We start from the raw sequence: 21,912 nt of genomic DNA on the forward strand, positions 1-21,912 counted from the left end.
GCTCCTCTTTGATATCTCGAGAGTTCTTTGTCTGGTGACTGAGTAGAACTGGTATAGCAAAGCACATTCATATTGACCTCCCTTCCTTAGAGTTTAGGTAACATTTTTCTGAGTGTAATCGTTAATAATCATCAAACTTTTGATAGCACTCCTGCAAAGATTCTTCGAGTGTGTAATTATGTTAAAAATGTATAAAAGAAATTTGACTTTATTTGTAGAGGAACTGGACTGTTTATATTCAATTTGTTCAGAAGTTGTAATTACTAACTTATCCTTGATGGATCATTGGTTCCTGAACAAGCCTCATTCTTATTCTCTTTCTCAGCTGGCTTTTCGTTTTCAAATCGATTCAAAATAGAGAATTCTTGATGTCACTGACCTTCCACGCTGTGTCGAATGCCATAGCCAAAATATATCAGTAAGCCTGTTGAATGAAGTAAGAAATTTTATATTTCAGTATTAGTAAGTCAATGTGTGGCAAAGGACCAGAGAAGTTTCTCACTTCACCCTCAACTAAGGAGCTGATTTCAACTCTCCTCCCAATGTGAACAGAAACAATCTGAACATGAACGGGTGTCACTCGCAGCATCAGTTACCCAATTATGACAACTAGCACCATAACAAATCAGAGCAGAAGCAAGGCATTCAGCCCATCAAGTCTGCTGGGCCATTCAATGAGATCATGTCTCATCTGATCACTCTGAAAACTACTTTGTTGGTTTTCCCCATAACCTTTGCTTCCCTCACTGGTTAAAAATGTATCTACCTTAGCCTTTAATATACTTAATGATCCAACCTCTACAGTACTCTGCAACAAAGGATTCTGCAAGTTCACTACCATCTTGAACAAGGGGACAACATTTGCTGTCCTCCAGTCAATCATGCCAGAAGACTGGAGGATAGCAAATGTTGTCCTCTTGTTCAAGAAGGGGAATAGAGACAACCCTCATAATTGTAGACCAGTGAGCCTTACTTCTGTTGTGGGCAAAGTTTTGGAAAGGATTAGAAGAGAGAGAATTTATAATCACCTAGAAAGGAATAATTTGGTTAGGGATATCCAACATGGTTTTGTGAAGGGTTTTTCTCATTCCTGAAGAAGGGCTCATGCCCGAAACGTCGATTCTCCTTCTCCTTGGATGCTGCCTGACCTGCTGCGCTTTTCCAGCAACACATTTTCAGCTCTGATCTCCAGCATCTGCAGTCCTCATTTTCTCCTTTGTGAAGGGTAGGTCATGCCTCACTACCTTACTGAGTTCTTTGACAAGATGACCAAACAGGCGGATGAGGGTAAAGCAGTTGATGTGGTGTATATGGATTTCAGAAAAGAATTTGATAAGGTTCCCTATGGTAGGTTATTGCACAAAATATGGAGGCATGGAATTGAGAGTGACTTAGCAGTTTGGATTAGAAATTGGCTAGCTGTAAGAAGATAGGAGTTCAGTTACTAATGGTGTACAGCAAGGATCTGTTTTGGGACAACTGCTGTTTTTCATTTTTGTAAATGAGCTGGATGAGGGTGTTGAAGGATGGGTTAGTACATTTGCAGATGACACTAAAGTCAGTGGGATTGTGGACAGTGAGAAACGATGTTTTAGGTTACAGAGGGACATAGATAAGCTGCAGAGCTGGGCTGAGAGGTAGCAATGGAGTTTAATGTGGAAAAGTGTGAGGCGATTCACTTTGGAAGTAGTAACTGGAATACAGAGTACTGGGCTAATGATAAGATTTTTGGTAGTGTGGATCAACAGAGAGATTTCAGTGTCATGTGCATAGATCCCTGAAAGTTGCCACCCAAGTAGATTGGGTTGTTAAGGAGGCGTACAGCATATTAGTTTTTATTGGTAATGGGATTGAGTTTCAAAACCATGAGGTCATGTTGCAGCTGTACAAAACTCTGGTGTGGCTGCACTGTATGAGTATTGCATACAGTTCTGGTTGCCACATTATAAGAAGGATGTGGAAGCATTGGAAAGGTTTCAGAGGAGATTTACCAGAATGTTGCCTGTATGGCAGGAAGGCCTTATGAGGAAAGGTTGAGGGACTTAATGCTGTTTTCGTTAGAGAGAAGAAGGTTAACAGGTGATTTAATAGAGGGATACAAGATGATCAGAGGATAAAATAGGATGGACAGTGAGAGCCTTTTTCTTTGGATGGTGATGGCTAGCACAATGGGACATAGCTTTAAATTGAGGGGTGATAGATATAGGACAGATGTCAGAGGTAAGTCCTTTACTCAAAGTGTAGTAAGGGTGTGGAATGCTCTGCCTGCAACAGTAGTGGACTTGCCAACATTAAGGACATTTAAATGGTTATTGGATAAACATGTGGATGATAATGGAACTGTGTAGGTTAAATGGGCTTTAGATTGGTTTCACAGGCTATGGTGCAGCATCGAGGGCTAACGAGCCTGTATTGTGCTATAATAATGTACATTTTATCTGAGAGAAGAAATCCCTCCCCTCTCTATTTTAAAAGAGCAATCCCTTATTCTGAGATTATGTCCCCTGGTCTGAAATTGCCCTACAAGGAGAAACAATCTTTCTGCATCAACCCTGTCAAAATTCCCTGAGAAGTTTGAATGCTTTAACCATCTTGGGAAGATACAGAGAGCCAGCTGGGAGGCTACTGGAAACAAGCAACTTGAGGCACAGTGACTCAAACTTGACCATAACTGCAATATCAAGGTATAAATGCTCAGAGTCTGCCTAGTAGCAATATTTATGAGGTACGTGTGACCATTTAGGATGAGCTGGATCTCAGCATAAACACTCTTGCCTCTGATGGAGCATCATGGCCTGCCTCAATGATTGCTTCTGTTATGGCTGTTATGGGGCAGCATGGTGGCTCAGTGGTTAGCATTGCTGCCTCACAGCACCAGGGTCCCAGGTTCAATTCCAGCCTCGGGCGACTGTCTGTGTGGAGTTTGTACATTCTCCCCATGTCTGCGTGGGTTTCCTCCGGGTGTTCCGGTTTTCTCCCCAGTCCAAAAGATGTGCAGGGAGGTAAATTGGCCATGCTAAATTGTCCATTGTGTTAGGTGCATTAGTCAGAGGGGAAATGTGTCTGTGTGGATTATTCTTCAAAGGGTTGGCGTGGACTTGTTGGGGCCGAAGGGCCTGTTTCCACACTGTAGGGAATCTAAACTAATCTAATCACCTTCCAACATCACCAAGACAGTACTGCTCCTGAACGTTTCTGAGCTCTAATCTTGTCGAGTTGCATTCAACAAGCACTGGTTGTGTAATTTCACAACCCCAACCCCACTTGTGCACCACCATCCTTTCTCTGCTACATTGAAGTTTATTTACATGCTTCTTCCACTCCCTCCTGGCTACCCACAATACAACACAAATGATCTTCCCACATTCTCACTCCCTGTGACTACTTCTGAGTACTGCACCAACCTTTGGCTTGCTTCCCCCAAGTCCTGACAGCACAGAGCCATGCATGTGATTCTTGCTCCACATGATCTTGACCCCTCACTGACTCTCCCACTCTCCTGTTTAGTTCATGGAGTCTACTCTCTATTACCTTCTCCAACACTGTGTCCTTTGATCTCCATTTCAGAGACCCTGAATTGTCCTGAGTGAACTCGATGAAACCTTACAATAAACCCCTCTCCTTTTGCTGAGCATAATTGAAAGTTGCTTCTTAACATCTCTTAGAATTGCATTTGCTTGGAATGTTACAATTCAGAGATTGCTGGCTTCCAAGCATAGCCAAATGCCTACAAATAGAGCATTTCATCACAGTATATAATGGGGAACATCAAGAAGCAGAGAGTCATAGCACATTCAAGTACCAGAATTAGGTGAATAACTTGGCACAATATACACTGAATCAAAATAATAAATTACTGAGGAAAATGTCACTTGATCTCGTCTTGAACAGCCTAGAAATTTCTACACTTGTTCTACACTTTATCTTTGACTGAGCATATCAGTTCAAAATCAGTTAACTTTTTTAATATTCATTCACAGGATGAGGGTGTCATTGGCTAGGCCAGTATTTATTGCCCATCCATAATTGCCCAGAGGATAGTTAAGAGTCAACCACATTGTTGTGGGTCTGGAGTCACATGTAGGTCAGACTGGGTAAGGATGGCAGTTTCCTTACCTAAAGGGCATTAGTGAACCAGATGAGTTTTTCCTGACAATTGAATCATGGGTTTAGATCAGAGTGGTGCTGGAAAAGCACAGCAGGTCAGACAGCATCCGAGGAACAGGAAAATCAACGTTTCGGGCAAAAGCCCTTCTCAGATGCTGTCTGACCTGCTGTGCTTTTCCAGCACCAGTCTGACCTAAACTCTCATTTCCAGCATCTGTAGTCCTCACTTTTGTTAAATGAATCATGGTCCTCTTTGGACTCTTAATTCCAGATTCTTCATTGAAATCAAATCTCACTGTTTGCCACAGAACGTGATCTGGGTCTTTGGATTGACAATCCAGATTTAATATCACTAGGCCATCACCTCCCCCACAAAGTAACTTGCTGCTATCTATAGTAGACTAAAATATTGTAAGTATTGACTGAGTTGCAATATTAACTACTCAAACTGTGGTGAAGGTTCTTACCAATTGCTATCCAAACAGAGAAGCGAATCCAGGTGTCTGCACTCAACTGCACCGTCAGGTAAATGTTTATCAAAATACTGAATATTGGCAGGAATGGTACACACGGCACCTTTTAAAATACAGCAAAGCATACAAGTCAGGATACACGAACGAGACTCGAGGATGGTGAGGTATACAACATTTAACAGTACAGCATCCCCTTGTTATAATTCAGATCATGATCAAACCATTAAAGTTCAAGCATTCTACTGAAGATCATTAATGAAGATAAATTTGTATAGGTTATTAATGCCACAAGCATTGAAATAAAAGTTATGATGCCTGTCTGAATTTTATGGCATTCTTCAATTATCTAGTTAGTATCTAAATAAATGTAATCTTTCCGGGGTCTCTGTGGACAGCACCATCTCAAGTAATCGGAAATAGCAGCAATGAAAATCACCAAACATCAGTGCAACCTATCATAATTGAAGATTCTTTTCTCTGTCATCACTTATAACCATGATACACAATTAAATACAATTCATAATGCTGTACAACCAATTAAGTTGCATTTACATAATTTCCTTAATGTAATACAACATTTCTAGGTACACCAAAAAAGCATAAGCGACCAAATTTGACACCAAGCTACGAAAGATATATTAGCAGTGGTGACCAAAAGTTTGTGCAAAAGATAGATTTAAAAGAATATCTTAAAGGAGTACAGAACAAGAGGAGAGTTAAGAGATTTAGAAAGGCCAGCTTAGTCTTAGAGACTAAGCATTTCACAACATGGCCACCAATAGGAGTGTAGAGATAGGGAAGGTTGAAGCGACGGAGGGGTCTGACAAGAAACATAAGAAATAGGAGCAAGTGTAGGTAATTCCTCTCTTCAAACTGACTCTACTATTCAACATGATCAGAGCTGATTATCTACTTAAGCAACACTTTCCTGCACTAGACCCATTTCTCTTGATGCATTCAGCATCCAAAAATCTATTGATCTCTGACTTGACTATACTCAATGACTGAGCATTTAGGGCTCCATCCAAGTAGAAAATTCCAAAGGTTTTCAATGCTTTGAGTAAAAAATACTCAGCTCAATTGTGATGAAGGTTCATAATATGTTATTACTGTTTGAGAGCTTGGGATCTAAAGGAGGAGAACAATGTAAAAAGCTTTAAGTTCAAGTTATATTCTTATGTTATGTGTTAAGCAAGATACAACATAGGTTTTATTTTAATTTTAGAGTGAATGCAGAAATTTGCTGAAAAGAAATCAATCACAACTGAACAAGGAGGTTTAGCACAGAGACGGGATGACTCGTCACTGAAATTTGAAAGTTCACGCAGTCATTGAGGGAGGTAGCATTGAATCTTTCTGATATTTGTAATAAAACCTTTTAAATAGTCCTTAGTGCATCATTGTTCATGCTTTCCACTTATGTACAATAAACTTCTCTGTCATTTTGTTGAAAGTACATCTGCAACCCCTTGTGAATATGTTCAGTGACTGATGATCGTGACAAATGCCAAAGATAAAGCAAGCTTATGGTCTATCAAGCCAGACGCCTGACCTCCAGCATTACCATTAGCTGGAATCATATCACAGTACTAAGTGATCAGTCCCTGAGACTATAATGCTCAGTTCTGGACTCCCCAGGCAGGAGAAACATTCTGCCAGTATCCGCCATGTCAGATTCCTCAATACGATCATTTTTCAGTCTTTTAAACTCCAATGATTGTAGGCCTCTACTCAAAATTTCCTCCTCATCCATGAGTCAATCTAACATACCTTTGTTACACTCTGACCCAGGCCAGAATATGGTCTTAAGTATGCTGACTAAAACTGTATATCCACTAACTCATACATGTAATCTCTACAAGGCCCTATAAAATTGCAACAAGGTTACTCTTTTGCATTCACCTGGTAATATATTTGATTCAGCTGTTACGTACTAAATGTGAGTGTTATCTTTCTCTAATTTGTGCACAAGATCCCTTGAAATATCAGCATTTCTTAATCTCTCACCCTTTTTGAAACGTTCTGCTTTTTTATTTTTCTTAACTGGATAATTTCACATTTCGCCACATTATATTCCACCAAAAAAGCCCTTTCCTACTGAATTTACCTGAATAAATCAAAGCATCATAGAACTCCTACAGTGTGGATCAGGCCATTCAGCCCATCAAGTGCAAACAAACCCTCTGAAGAACATCCCACCCAGACCCACCCCTCTACCCTATCCCTATAGCCTCTGCATTAACCATGGTTAATGCACCTAACCTGCACAGCTCTGGACTCTATGGACAAGTTAGCATGGCCAGTCCATCTAACCTGTACATCCTGGATTTTTTTCAGTCTCTGATTGTCTTGATCACAACACTCTTTCCCATTTAATTTTAGGTTATCAGCAAACCAGCTCAAACCTGGTCCCCTCAGGTCTGTTATATCATAATTCCATACACATGAGTGTTTGTTGTCTATGGTCCCATAGCTCCAGAAAGAAGTAAATCTTTATTTAAACCTTCAAATTGCTAGTTAAGAATGGAAACAAAAGCAGGTGTTTTCTTATAAACATGATTCAGTTATGACACAGTTTCACTTTTGGGGCCCTTGCATCCAACTTATAACAGATTCCGCCTGTCAATTCTTTGTAGGTTATCAATAACTGAAATGCAGCATCCATACTTACTGTACTGCACTTGGTACAACCTGCCAACCCAAAACTGGAATATTTGTTCCTTCACTATTCCTGTCCTTTATCAATCCTCAGTACATGTTAATATATTACCCCTAAGCTCACGAGAACTACGTTTGTACAACAAATTCTTGTATGGCATTCTATCAAAAGCTATTTGGAAAATCCAAGAATGCTACACTTGCTGGTCCCCCATACCTAGCCTAATTGTTACTTCCTCAAAAAAAATTCAGCATATTTTATCAAAGATTTCTTCCCTTTCATAAATCCATGTTCAGTCTGCTGAGTTATATTATGATTGTCTAAGTATTGGACTATTGTTGGATTCTAAAATTTCTTGTTCTACTGATGTCAGGCTAATTGGCCTAACATTCCCTATTTACTCTTTTCGTATTTGCTTAAACAATGGAGTTATTTTCAATATCTTCCGATCCATAGGTGCCATACTGGATTCAATGAAATTCCAGAAGATCAAAACCAAGCCATCCAATACAATGATCTCTTTTCAACATTCAGGCAGAAGCTATGAGGGGATTTGTCAGTCTTTCATCCCATTAACTCCTCCAATACTATTTCTTTCCACACAATAACATCATTACATTGCCCATCTTCACTATACCCTTCAGTTCCCTGGGTTTTTTTTTGTCTTCCATTATGAAAATACTGATAAAATATTCATTTAATGTCTGCAATTGCCTTACAATATCTCCTCTCATTGCCTCTAAGGGACCTACATTTAACTTTAGCTAATGTCCTAGTTTCCTCAGACCTCCTGACACTTTTGCAATGTTTTTGTGTCTTTAGTCAGCTTTCTCTTATATATTATTTTCACTTCCTCTATAAGTTTCTTAACTATCATTTGCTATTTTTTAAAATGCTCCCAAACCTCAGGCTCACTATTCTTATGTTCCTCCATCGCCAGAACATAACAACACGATGGTTGGAGAAAGAGCGCCTCATCTTCTGCCTGGGAACCCTCCAGCCACAAGGGATGAACTCAGATTTCTCCAGTTTCCTCATTTCCCCTCCCCCCACTTTGTCTCAGTCGATTCCCTTGAACTCAGCACCGCCCTCCTAACCTGCAATCCTCTTCCTGACCTCTCCGCCCCCACTCCACTCCGGCCTATCACCTTCACCTTGACCTCCTTCCACCTATCACATCTCCATCGCCCCTCCCCCAAGTCCCTCCTCCCTACCTTTTATCTTAGCCTGCCTGGCACCCTCTCCTCATTCCTGATGAAGGGCTCTGGCCCGAAACGTCGAATTTCCTGTTCCTTGGATGCTGCCTAACCTGCTGTGCTTTAACCAGCAACACATTTTCAGCTCTGATCTCCAGCATCTGCAGACCTCACTTTTTACTCACTATTCTTATGGGCAACATTAGGAATCTCTTTTGTTCATATAATATTACCTTACAAATCTCTTATTAGCCACTATTGAACTGGGTAGTTTACTGGTTAAGGGAATGTACAACCATTGTAAATTATGAATGAATGTTTAAAGTGTTTTGGAATTGACCCATCACAAGACTGGGAGTAATGGAGGCTAGCAAGCACATAACTTATGGGTGAGCTGGATTTAGATTGAATTATGGACAGTAAAGGTTTTGATGAGTTCAAATTACATGATGATGCAAAATGGTAGGCTGATCAAGAACATCGGTGGTGTAGTAATGATTTCATTAGAATAGGCATCCAGAGGCCCAAGCTACTGGTCTAGGGATCATAGACTCACATCCCACCATGTAGCTGTTAGAATTTAAATTTAATTACGAAAAACAATTTACAAGGATATTGCCAGGGTTGAAGGATTTGAGCTTTAGGGAGAGGTTGAATAGGCTAGGGCTGTTTTCCCTTGAGCGTCGGAGGTTGAGGGGTGACCTTATAGAGGTTTATAAAATCATGAGGGGCATGGATAGGATAAATAGACAAAGCTTTTTCCCTGGGGTGGGGGAGTCCAGAAGTAGAGGACATAGGTTTAGGATGAGAGGGGAAAGATATAAAAGAGACCTAAGAGGCAACTTTTTCATATAGACGGTGATACATGTATGGAATGAGCTTCCAGTGGAAGTGGTGAAGGCTGGTACAATTGCAACATTTAAGAGGCATCTGAATAGGTATCTGAATAAGAAGGGTTTGGCGTGATATGGGCCAGGTGCTGGCAGGTGGGATTAGATTGGGTTGGGATATCTGGTTGGTATGGACGAGTTGGACCAAAGGGTCTGTTTCTGTGATGTACATCTCTATGACTTTATGACTTCATAAATCTCAATTCATTTACATAAATCAAAAATTGAAAGGTAGTTTCAGTTTCATTTTTGGAGAAATGTTCGCTGTAATGTTCCTCAGGAAAACAAGTCTGTTATCCTTCTCATGTTGTTTTTACCTGATCTGACCTAAATGTGATTTCAGGCCCAAACAGTATGGTTAACTCATAAGACCATAAGGCTATATGTTAACCACATGAGCATATATCAACTGGGCATAAGGGCAATTAGTGATGGGCAACAATGTTGTCCTTGCCAGTGGTGCCCACATCCTACCAAAGTATTTTTTAAGGAGTGAAAATTTCTGCTCAACCAAAGTTGAATAAGTAGTGTGACAAATCAGCAGCAATAGAAAGGTTGAGAGGTGGTTGTAAAGTAGACCTGGTATCTTCAATGCTCATGTGGAAGCCAATGTTGTGTTTGTGGATGTAATTGTGAAAGAGCAGTAAGGAGATGTGACATAGGAGGAGGCCTAAGATAGACTGATTAAATAAATTCAGGTGTACAGATGTATACTGGAAAAACACTGTAAATACAAACAGACTTATAGTCATCGAGTCATAGAGGTCTATAACATGGAACAGGCCATTCAGCCTAACTTGTCAATGGCACCCAGTTTCCACAACTAAACTAGTTAGTGGAGCAGTGGCAATGTCCCCACATCTGGACCGTTTGGTCTGCATTCACATCCAATCTCACGTTTATGAAACCATAAAGAGGTATCATAACACATTGAAGCAGGTTACATAAAACTTTATTTTTTGGTCGCTTTACCTTAATGCTTTAGCTGTTTGAAATGCTGCCATTTTTTTCCACAGGTACCTTTTCCAATGTGTCCACTAAAAATAAAGCTGATGAAAGAGTCCAAACACCATTTACCACATAATTGAAATGTTTAATCAAGAAGTTTTGCCCTCCTGAATCAACATTGTAACTTTTATTTTTCCTGCCGTTGACATACCATAAATGAGGCTTTCTTCTGGTTTTGAGGTTGTCTCCAGATAATAAATACTGTGACTACTAATATCAACAGGACCGGCACCAAGCAACCAAGACTCCAGCTCTCTGCTGCAATGATTGAATCCAGCCTAAGAGTGATCATTGCACTTAGAATGCAAATTAAAATGACTGATAAGAGAGAAGTAAGAAGACATGGTTACAACCTCTTCATGATATACAATGATTTAGGTATAGCATTCTAATGGTCTAATTTCCTCTGAGTGTTTTATTACATTAATAATAGCACCAGCAGGGATTTTATGTTTGCACATTAACTGTATGCTAATAACATTGCACACTGGAAGTTAATCCCTTCATAAAATATAGTTTAAAATAGACAACATTGTACTAGTAAAATCCAAGCTTCAAAAGAAACAGAGTCCAACACTCTCAATAACTCTATAGAGGGGTGGGCACTGCAGGTGATGGAGTGCTTTAATTTCACCTTCCAACTCCAATTTGATTTAGTCCCCCTCCCTCTCTCTACCTTTCCCTCACTTTTGGTGTTGTTGCACTTCCCCAGGATTTGTATGTTAATTAATTTGAAACATGGATGATTTAATGATAGAAGATAATGGAGAAAAAAAAATCAAGGATGATTCAGTAATGGGAAATAAAATGTTCAGTTGTGCATTAAAACACTTCTGGATATAAATGAAAGCAAGAAGAGTGGATGGGAAGCTAAAATGGGTCTGTTTCCTGTTCCATTCGCATTGAGTTCCGATGTTAACGGTGCTTGTACTGGTGGTGGATGAGGCATCTGTATAAAAGCTAACCAGACTCTTAGTGTGTTGAAAGGACATCCCTGGTGAGGGAGTGGGTTGAACTCAACTTGGAGTCTTCTAGATGCAAATCGTGGTTTCCAACGTCTTTGCAACTGAGAAATGAGTAAGACGTCATAACACTGGCCTTGTGATAACAAACCGGCCTGAAGACCAAAGGGATCTATCCATATGTGTTTGAAACACTGCTCCATGGTGGCAGCAGGAGGATCTATGATATGTTAGCAGTTGTAACTTGTACCATGCTATGAGCTATGTATTAAATTGCTGACCAGATCTTTGACACTTCAGTGACTCTGATACTTTCAAGTTCCTTTGAATTCTCACCTGTTAGTCCCACACAACATGTAACAATACTTGATGACTGCGGTGATGGGAATTGAAGAGGAATTACCAATAAGTTAATGTTGAAAGATTCCTTTGGGGACTCTGTAGTGTGTTCACATTGTTTCTCTTCATTCATTTCAATGCCAACATTCTTACTAAAGTCTGGTTGGTACCTATTGCAAAAAAAAACATTCTTTTCTTGATAAGTGGGGTCTCTGACCAGACAAGGGTGGAGCATATAGATTGAACTCCAAGCAATCTAGAAATATTATGTTTACCTCAAAATAATGATACATATTGCCACCAATGTGTAGGCCAGAAGTGTTCCAATGGACATCATATCAACCAGTGTCTTCAGATCAAATAGGCATGCCATTACAGCTAAGAAAAGCAGACAATAACTGCAAAATGATTTCTGTTTAGCATTCGGTTTAAATAACATACATTGAAAACACTTAGGAAAATTGAACATTATCCTTTCTGTCTGAACTCTTAACTCTCTTTAATGTTTAAGAACGAAGCATAGTCTAGAGAAAGCTGGATTTTAAGCCCACCGAGTCTATTCCAATCAAAGTCCATATGAAACTATTTCATAATGCCACACATTCTTATAGATGCTATCAATTCCCTAACTTACAGATCTCTGAGATCGCTTCCTATTACCCTGAGAAAATCTCAAGCAATATTAGACTGATTAGGATTCTACACAGCATCCCATCTTTTGAGCAACATATTGTGTTCCTACATTAACTCAGGAAATGTTCCTGAATTTACAGACTAAACGATGGCAACAGCTATGATCTAAAATTATCAAGTAAATGTTGGAAAATTATTAATAGATTCTGACCCTGACCCCAGGTGGAAAACAGACTTTCCTTATGGTTTTAATGGTGATTTTGTTTTGTTTGGATTGCGAAGGATTCCCAATTCAATTACACACGGCAGGCAGGTTCTAGTAGATAGAAGGCCAATCAGACAGCTTCCAGCTTCAGAGGAGAAGGTGGCTTCAGTCAAGAGTAAGTAAGTGAGAGGTAGCTCAAGTCGCAGTCTGTTACTTTTAAAAAATATATTCAGAAAGTACAAAAAAGCAGCCAGGCCAACACTGGTGAGGTGGAGGGGGTATGCCCCTTGACAAAGGTCATCTGGAGGGAAGGACAGAGAGGTTGGAGGTCTCTCTAGAATATTAGCACCCTGAACTGCATACTTAGTGGCTTCCTCCAAGCAGTCTATTTCCCCCCTCTTCACCCACTGCATCAGAAACTGAAAGTTGATTAGAAAATTCGAGTCAGTCTCCTAAAATTGCCTATAACAAACTTCTTAACGAGCCTCATGGCCAAAGGAGTGCTGGGTAAATAAGCATTACTGCTATTAGGTAGAAAAAAAACAGGAGTTTCAGACTCTCCTCATGCGCTGGCATGGTGGCTCAGTGGTTAGCACACTGTTGCCTCACAGCACCAGGGACCCAGGATCGATTCCTCGGGCGGCTGGAATTTGCACATTGTCCCTGTGTCTGTCTTTGTGGGTTTCCTCTAGGTGCTCTGATTTCCTCCCGCAGGCCTGGTGAATTGGTCATGCTAAATTGCCCATAGTGTTAGGCGCATTAGTCAGGTGTAAATATAGGATAGGGGAATGTGTCGGAGTGAGCTACCCTATGGAGGGTTGGTGTGGACTTGTTGGGCCAAATGGCCTGTTTCCATGCTGTAGAGAATCTCATCATTCAAGGGACTGACTCTCACGTGGCTGGCCACAGCCAATGTACTGTGAGAGGAAGACAGTTTCCTTGTCCAGGTAGACATTTGTTTTCTGTTTTTCTTCTTTATTTAAAAACATTAGGAGAAAAAAAGTGGTGCTGGGAACAGAATCAGGAAACTGGCACACCAGTTAGTTCTGATATTTATATGGCTCATCTCTAGATGACCTTGAGAAAGTGGCAGTGAGCAGTCTTCTAGAACTATTAGGGTCCATTTGGTGTAGATATATCCAGAGTGGTTTTAGGGAGGATTCCAATGGTTGCAGTGGGTGGCTGGAACTGGGATGGGTTGGGGTGGGATGATGAGCCCATCTACAAGGTGTCGTGGGTCCGAACCTGCACCCAAGCAGGCAGTAAAAGTATCCAGACCTCAACACTTTCATCCCAGCCTGCTGTTAGGCCTACTTCCACTCACCTCCAGAAACCTTTTCTGTCCCTCATCCTGCATGGGAAATTCAGGGCAACTGATTATTCTGGTCTGCTTTCATTCATTTTGATTAACAAGATACCTAACATGCCTAATCTCCACATTCCAGAGACTGGAATGCCACTGTATTTTCAGGCTTGTCCACTTCTGTTCCCACCCCAGTGCGCCCCAAAGATTTTACTGGAAGTACAGCACTGAAAATATTCTTAATGCATTATCGATTCATTTGAAAACGCAACAAACGCTGAGAAAAAGCCAATAATATATGGACATTTTCAGCCCCAGCTATAAGGTTAACAAATAACCCTTCTTACCAGAAATGCTTGCTGAAATTATTGTGGCAATAACTGGGGTGTGACGCTTACTCAGTTTCGCTAGAAAGTCAAACAGTAAGCCATCCCTTGCCATAGCAAACAGGATGCGGGGTAAAGGGAACATCATGCCCAGCAGGCTGTGGAGGAATAAATCAGAATTAAAACCAAAATCCAAACTAAAAAGAAGTGAGAGGTATGCAGTGCTCACCAAATGTCTAGCCTGTCAAATGTTTAAGAATAAAACAATAACATATAATGGCACTAATGGATGAACTGTAGAAACAAGGAACAGTTCACCTGCTCTGCCATTCAATATATTCATGAGTAATCTTCTACCTCAAATATATATCTCTATTTACCTTCTGTCCATATCTCTCAAAATCTAAAAGATTAAGAATCACTTTCTTAAATATGCTCAGTGGCCCAGCATCCTCAGCGGTCAGAATTCCACAAGTTGACTTCTCTCTGAGGAAAGAAACGTTTCCTCATTGCAGTCCTAAATCGCCTAACCTGAAACTGAAGCTCAGAATCAGGCCATTATCAAAGGAAACACCTAAGCATCATTTAAATTAATCAGTTGGATAGGTCCCAAGATGCCGCTGTCACCCTGCCAAAAGCCAATTAAATAGCAACGCTGTAGAAGAAACAAATACAGGACTTTTGCCCGAAATGTCAATTCTCCTGCTCCTTAGGTGATGCCTGACCTGATGTACTTTTCCAGCACCACACTCTCAACTCTGATCTCCAGCATCTGCAGTCCTCACTTTTGCCTATGTTAGATATATCGGTTTGTTCACATTGTGAAGCATGGTAGTATTACCAATGCCAGGAATGACCAGCAGGGGGAGTTGAGTGCATTCAATGTTGCAAACCCAAGCACTTGCAGCACATTTTCACGTTTAAATGTATATCATCACACCAAAAGCAGCATAAACATTTTAATCATCTGAAAAGGCCCTGGAGAAAGAGAGAATCCAAGAAATGGAAAATGAAAAAAAAGGAAAAGTATATATTTAACTATACATTTTTTGGTGAAGTCAAAGAGGGCAAGCAGAGGCCCTGGCTCGGGGTTGATTAGCTCAGTTGGCTGTACGGCTTGTTTGTGATTATAGAATGATGCTAGTGGCATGGGTCCAATTGCTGTGACTGGCTGAGATTACCATAAAGGGCTCTCCTTTCCAACCCCTTGCCTGAGATGTGGCGGTCCTCAGGTTAAAGCGTTGCCAGCCACCTCTCTCTTATGAGAGAGCAGCCACGTAGATAAAACTCGAGTTACTTTACCTCTTAATCTTTACTGGAATTGCTAGGCTTCAAGAAAGTGTTAAACTGTGAGTATCAGACTGCAAGGTCCAAGGGAGCCCAGATCTTCAGGTACAAGTTCAGTTTTCTCCCACACTTAGCGACAAGTGGAGAGAGTTTAACAATACTCTTGATGTCTTAAAGACCAAAGCCACATTTATCTTTAGTAGAAAGGCATACATACAGGTAGGGCTGCACGAAATATTGGATACAATATTGCACATTGCATATAGGACAGAATTTCAGAAAGAATTCCCTCAAACTTTGTAAAGGTCTCGAAATGCTCAAGAAAGAACATTGCATCACATTACTTCAAGTCGCCCAGAGAATATCTGTATGTACTTCCAGGAATGTCTCACACTCATTGTTCAAGAAAGGGAAGGTTCTACATGGCAGTATGCAACAAAGTCAACTGCTACAGAGCCAACAAGGTAGTGTCAGGACTGTTGACAGTTCCTGAGCCCAATGAGAGCTCAGTTCATGTGTAGACCTTACACAATTGAACAAGGCAGTCCATGAAGAAGTCCAGCTGCAAATGTGTTGCTGGTCAAAGCACAGCAGGTTAGGCAGCATCTCAGGAATAGAGAATTCGACGTTTCGAGCATAAGCCCTTCATCAGGAATAACCAGCCAATTTCAGCAATGATGACTACGGAGCTAACCACCCAATAGTGTGCTCTTTATAAAATTAGATGCAAACACCAGCTTTTGTAAAGTACCTCTAGAGTACAAGTCAATGTTGCCATTCTGGTGATTCTACTTTAATCACTGACCTTTTCCAATTTCATCTGCACCAGAAACATTCCCGCAAGCAGCGTCTCAAATGCTTGAAGGGAACATGAGCAGTAATCATTTCATGACAGAGAACATACTTGGACACACTAAAAAGGAGCATGATCAGTGCCTATGAAGTTCTGAAAGTATTGCAAAATGTAGGCCTTATGCTCAATGGGAATTGTCAATTTGCAAAGATAAGAATGAGATTATTCACCTATATCATGTAAGAGAAAGGAATCATGGTAAATCCCGGGAAAATGAAGGCAATAAACGAGTTTACACAACCAGAGTGTCAATGATGTCCAACTTTTTGTGGAAATGGTCAAACAGGTGGAAAAATTTATTTGAAATCTGGCTATAAACATAGAATATTGGAGAGCTTCAGAGGAAAATTCAATAGTTGGCTTTGGAAAGGATAAGACAGAAATGACTTTGCTTTGATATACTAGCTCACTATAACCCCAGATCACCCACAGTATCGGTTACAGATTCATCTTCCTCAGGATTAGGCACATGCTCATTTCAGTTTAGGATGACACGTGTTGAAAGCCAATCTAATTTGTATCCCGAGCATTTACAGAAACAGAAGAACACAATGTAAATATAAAGCAAGAGCAGTTAGTTGAGGCTGTAAGTGTTTCTCAGTTTTAGTGTGTCAGACATTGTTCTGCAATTCAAGAATGATGAGTTTGAGGTTCACAACAGAATCACAGTCAATGAGTTCTCCTCTTCTTCTTCTAAAGACTATTAGAGAAGCCAGGAGAGTGTTAAAACCCTGAAGTTGTTAATGGTCAAAAACACTGAATGAAATTTATCTTTATCAAATCACATCAATGCTTTTGAGTAATGGATGTTCGCTGTCAGAGTCACTTATGAGTAAATGATTGCGAACAGATATTCCATAATGATAGCAAAATCCTTGGACTAAGTCTATAATCACAAGACCAGAAGAGAATTAGAAAAATTGAGAATGTCCCCAAAAGGAAACAGCAGGGTTGGTACAATTCTAGGCCCACAGTGAAGATTTTGTCAGGTTTGGTATCGTGCAGAAGGTTTGGCTCAGAAATAATAAATCAGAAGATACAGTCTTAAGAAAAGCAGCTCAGCCAAGTCTTACACTGTTTGAGCACTCAGAATGAAAGAAAGCATTGATTTTTCTCAAAGCGTTGAGAAAGAATCTGTAGGAATATACAGAAAATGGATGATGAGAACAGGATAATGTCAACTACCTTGCAATACATTAATTACAGAAATGGTGGCAGATCATTACCTCATGAAATAAACATGTGAACCACAGTAAGACAAGCAGCAAACATTCCACAAAGATATTTGGACATGGGGGCATGGGGAGGGAGCACCCAGTGGAGATCGTGAGAACGTAAATAGTTCAAATAAATTGTTGAAGTAATGATAACATAAGAGTTGAGAGAAACTTGGGGGGAAATGTAACATAAAAAGAAGACTAATGTTAATTATATGATGTCAAGGTAAAATCAGAGACCATAGGATTGTTTTCTCATTGGATAGAAAGAGAGACAACTGTTGGTGGCTTAACCTGAGGGTCATCACACCTCAGGTGAAGAGAGAGGTTGAAGAGACAAGTCCTGATGGCATTGTAAAACAGCTGTCCAGCCAACTGAGCTAACTGACCCCACTGACAGGGATGGAACAATTGTACTTGAGTGCTGTAATACAAAGTTCAGCAACCTGTGCATTTGACTGCAAAAAAAAGGGCTTGTTGGACCTCCTGAGAGTCAGACTATAGTCACTCCTAGACAAAGCACTCTATGGGGACTCGTTAGGGTTTCATACATGATTTTGTTGCACCTTTATGGAAACAGCTCAAATCATTAAGCACAGTAATAAATTAGTTTCTTGGATATGTAATGTGGGAAGCAACATGCAATCTTAATGCATTTAAGGAACTAATTAGATTACCATCATACCTTGTAGAAAGTGCACACAGAGAGCCCACAGCTACAAAGTATCTTGCAGGACTCCATCGCACATATTCAAAGGCCACAGGGATTGGGCTTTGAATATCAAGCAGATAGTAAGGCATCATAAGTGTAAGAGCAGCAGAAACCCCAAAGTAGGCTAACAAGCAAATGAGAAGAGATGCTATAATCCCAACTGGGATGGATTTCTGAGGACTTTTCACCTCTTCACCTGGGAAAATAATAAAATAAAAAGAATCAGTGTGAGATACAATGGAGAAAAGTAACATGAGATTCTTTCCAGATCCTTTAAACAATACTACCGCTAGCCACATCAACAATAATAATTTGCTTTGCTCATGTAATTGTCATTGAAAAACAATAACTTTGAAACTGATTTTACATTAATAGTGAAAGGTTCTGATATAACAATTAATAAATTAAAAGAATTATTCTAGACAGTGTGGTCAATGTATTTCCCTTGGAGTGGTTTACTTGACTATGAATTAAAAATCTATCCCCTGCAGTCCTACTTCATTGAATCATCCCTCACAAAGCATGGGAGGAATGAATGGTGTCGATGTCTTCAAATCAACTTATTCACAGATGATATGATGCACCTCAAGAGCAGCTGGACCTTTAACACCAGACACTTGGCTTAGAGGTATAGACACCACAGAGGGGTGTCCTGGCGGCTCAGTGGTTAGCACTGCTGCACTCATAGTGCCAGGGATACAGGTTCAATTCCTGCCTTGGGTGACTGTCTGGGTGGAGTTTGCACATTCTCCCCATGTCTGCATGGGGGTCCTCCGGTTTCCTCCCACAGTCCAAAGATGTACAGGCGAGGTGGATTGGCCATGCTAAATTGCCCATAGTCAGGGGTAGATGTGCGGGAATGGGTCTGGGTAAGTTACTCTTCGGAGGGTCGGTGTGGACTTGTTGGGCCGAAGGGCCTGTTTCCATACTGTAGGGAATCTAATCACTACCACTGCACTACAGACCCCATGAGTGGTGCATAACTGAAGGATAAACATCGACTTACAGAGAAATAATTACAATCTACTGGTGGGCTTTTGCTGGGTTACTTAAGGATATTATATAAGCAATAGGAGCAGGAATATATCATGCAGTCTTTCCAACCTACTCCACCATTCAAAACAATCAAGGACAATATTCAACTTAAATAATACTATCCAGCCTGCTCCCCATTCACGTAAATACAGAGGAATATCGATTATTCAAATGAGATGGGCAAGCACTATTTTGTTCGGATAATTGATTATTCGGTTAATTGATTTCCTTTTGGGTTCAGCGTTTTCAGTGAACTCTGCTCGCTGTTCAGGAGACTAGGCAGTAGCACACTGCGGGTGAGACCCCATGCATCCCCGTCTACTCCCACGCTGCCCCCGCCCCCATCCACCCCAACCCTGTCCATTCCCACCCTGAACCCCTGCCCGCCCCCAACCCCACTCTCCCAACCCTATCCCTCCACCATCCTCTCACCCCCTCTCTGGGGGAGCCGGGCTGAACATCAACAGTAAGACTGATGCTGCCTTTGTGGGGTAAGTCTCCAAATAACACACACACACACCACCTCTACCCTGAATGTTGGAGAGATTATCTGGGGAAGGGGGGTTCAGGGTTCACGCCTGTGTAGAACTCCAGGGAAAGTGTGTGGGGGGGAGGGAGAGAGAGAGAGAGAGAGAGAGGGCGGGAGGTCGGTCATTTAGAGACGGTGCCTGGACTGTCCAGGACTGTCCTCAGCAGCACTTCAGTGAGTCAAGTTCATTTCTAATCATTGTACTTGTAAACAAAAGATGTGATCAGGGTTGAAACATCTCTTTGACATAATGTTTCTATTGGGACCTTCGGATAATCCAATATTCGGATAATTGATATTCAGATAATCGAGGTTCCTCTGTATTTCAAAGGTCAAGAATCTATATATGTCACCTATAAATGTGATTCAACAATGACCACAATCTTCGGGGGTAAGAAATTTCTAAAGATTCCTAACCGTTTTGATGAATAAACCTCTTTTCCTCAAAATTGAAATGAACTGTCCCCTTATCTTGAGACTGTGCTCCTCATGTTCCAGACTTTCCAGTGGGATGATAGATTTCAGATTATAGTCCCAGAAGTTTCTCCAATACCTTTTCTCTACTGATATTAATGATATATCACTGTCGATTCTGTAAATACTGTTTCCTTTGAATCATATACGTTTCAATGAAATCCCCTCACAAAATTCCAAATTTACTCAGTCTGTCATACAGGATACATTTTCATGCCAGGAACTAATATAGAATGTTTTCAATGTATGCAATAAATAGAGCATAGAACATAGAGCATTACAGCACAGTACAGGCCCTTTGGCCCTCGATGTTGCGCCGACCTGTGAAATCAATCTGAAGCCCATCTAACCTACTCTATTCCATTCTCATCCATATGTCTATCCAATGACCATTTAAATGCCCTTGAGGTTTGTGAGTCTACTACTGTTGCAGGCAGTGTGTTCCATGTCCCTACTATTCTCTGAGTAAAGAAACTACCTCTGACATCTATCCTATATCTATCACCCCTCAGTTTAAAGCTATGTACTCTCAAGCTAGCCATCTCAATCCAAGAAAAAAGGCTCTCACTGTCCAACCTATCTAACCCTCTGATTATCTTATATGTCTTAATTAAGTCAGCTCTCAATCTTCTTCTCTCGAACAAAACAGCCTCAAGTCCCTCAGCCTTTCCTCTTAAGACCTTCCCTCCATACCAGGCAACATCCTAGTAGATCTCCTCTGAACCGTTTCCGAAACTTTTGCATCCTTTCTATAATGCAGTGACCAGAACTGTACACAATACCCCAAGTGCGGTCGCACCAGAGTTTTGTACAGCTGCAAAATGACCTCATGGCTCCGAAACTCAGTCCCTCCACCAATAAAAGTTAATGCACCATATGCTTTCTTAACAACCCTGTGTGGCAGCTTTCAAGGATCTATGCACCTGGACACCGAGATCTCTCTGCTCATCCACACTACCAAGAATCTTATCATTAGCCCAGTACTCTGCATTCCTGTAACTCCTTCCAAAGTGAATCACCTCACACTTTTGTACATTAAATTCCATTTGCCACCTCTCAGCCCAGCTCTCAGCTTATCTATGTCCCTCTGTAACCTACAACATCCTTTGTCACTAGTCACAACTTTACCAACCTTAGTGTCATCCACAAATTTTCTAAACTATCCTTCTATGCCCTCATCCAGGTCATTTATAAAAATGACAAACATCAGTGGCCCCAAAACAGATCCTTGCAGTACACCACTGAACTCCAGGATGAATATTTCCCATCAACCACCACCCTCTGTCTTCTTTCAGCTAGCCATTTTCTGAACCAAATCACTAAATCACCCTCAATCCTATGCCTCTGTATTTTGTGCAATAGCCTACCGTGGGGAACCTTATTGAATGCCTTACTGAAATCCATATATACCACATCAACCGCTTTACCTTCTCAAAGAGCTCAATAAGGTTTGTGAGGCATGATCTACCCTTCACAAAACTGTGTTGACTATCCCTAATCAATTTATTTATTGCTAGATGATAAATCTGATCTCTCTAACCCTTTCCAATACTTTACCCACAACTGAAGTTAGGGTCACTGGTCTATAATTATCAGGGTTGTCTCTACTCCCCTTTTTGAACAAGGGAACAACATTTGCTATCCTCCAGTCTTCTGGCACTATTTCTGTAGACAATGATGACATAAAGACCAATGCTAAAGGCT

General features: G+C 40.8%; 1 protein-coding gene across 1 annotated transcript in view; it reads right to left on the reverse strand.

Moving 5' to 3' along the window:
• Positions 1–371: 371 nt before the first annotated feature.
• LOC132823086 (cationic amino acid transporter 2-like) overlaps positions 372–21,912 on the reverse strand; it is a 37,619-nt gene continuing 16,078 nt past the window's right edge. Inside the window, exons 5-11 of the mRNA XM_060836626.1 lie at positions 18,144–18,366; positions 14,123–14,259; positions 11,910–12,012; positions 11,632–11,804; positions 10,485–10,651; positions 4,575–4,683; positions 372–424 (exon numbers count right to left, since the gene is read on the reverse strand). Of these exons, the coding sequence (XP_060692609.1) occupies positions 372–424; positions 4,575–4,683; positions 10,485–10,651; positions 11,632–11,804; positions 11,910–12,012; positions 14,123–14,259; positions 18,144–18,366 (965 nt within the window). The remainder of the gene's footprint in view (positions 425–4,574; positions 4,684–10,484; positions 10,652–11,631; positions 11,805–11,909; positions 12,013–14,122; positions 14,260–18,143; positions 18,367–21,912) is intronic.

This window comes from Hemiscyllium ocellatum, chromosome 16 (genome assembly GCF_020745735.1).
Source record: "Hemiscyllium ocellatum isolate sHemOce1 chromosome 16, sHemOce1.pat.X.cur, whole genome shotgun sequence".
NCBI lineage: Eukaryota > Metazoa > Chordata > Chondrichthyes > Orectolobiformes > Hemiscylliidae > Hemiscyllium > Hemiscyllium ocellatum.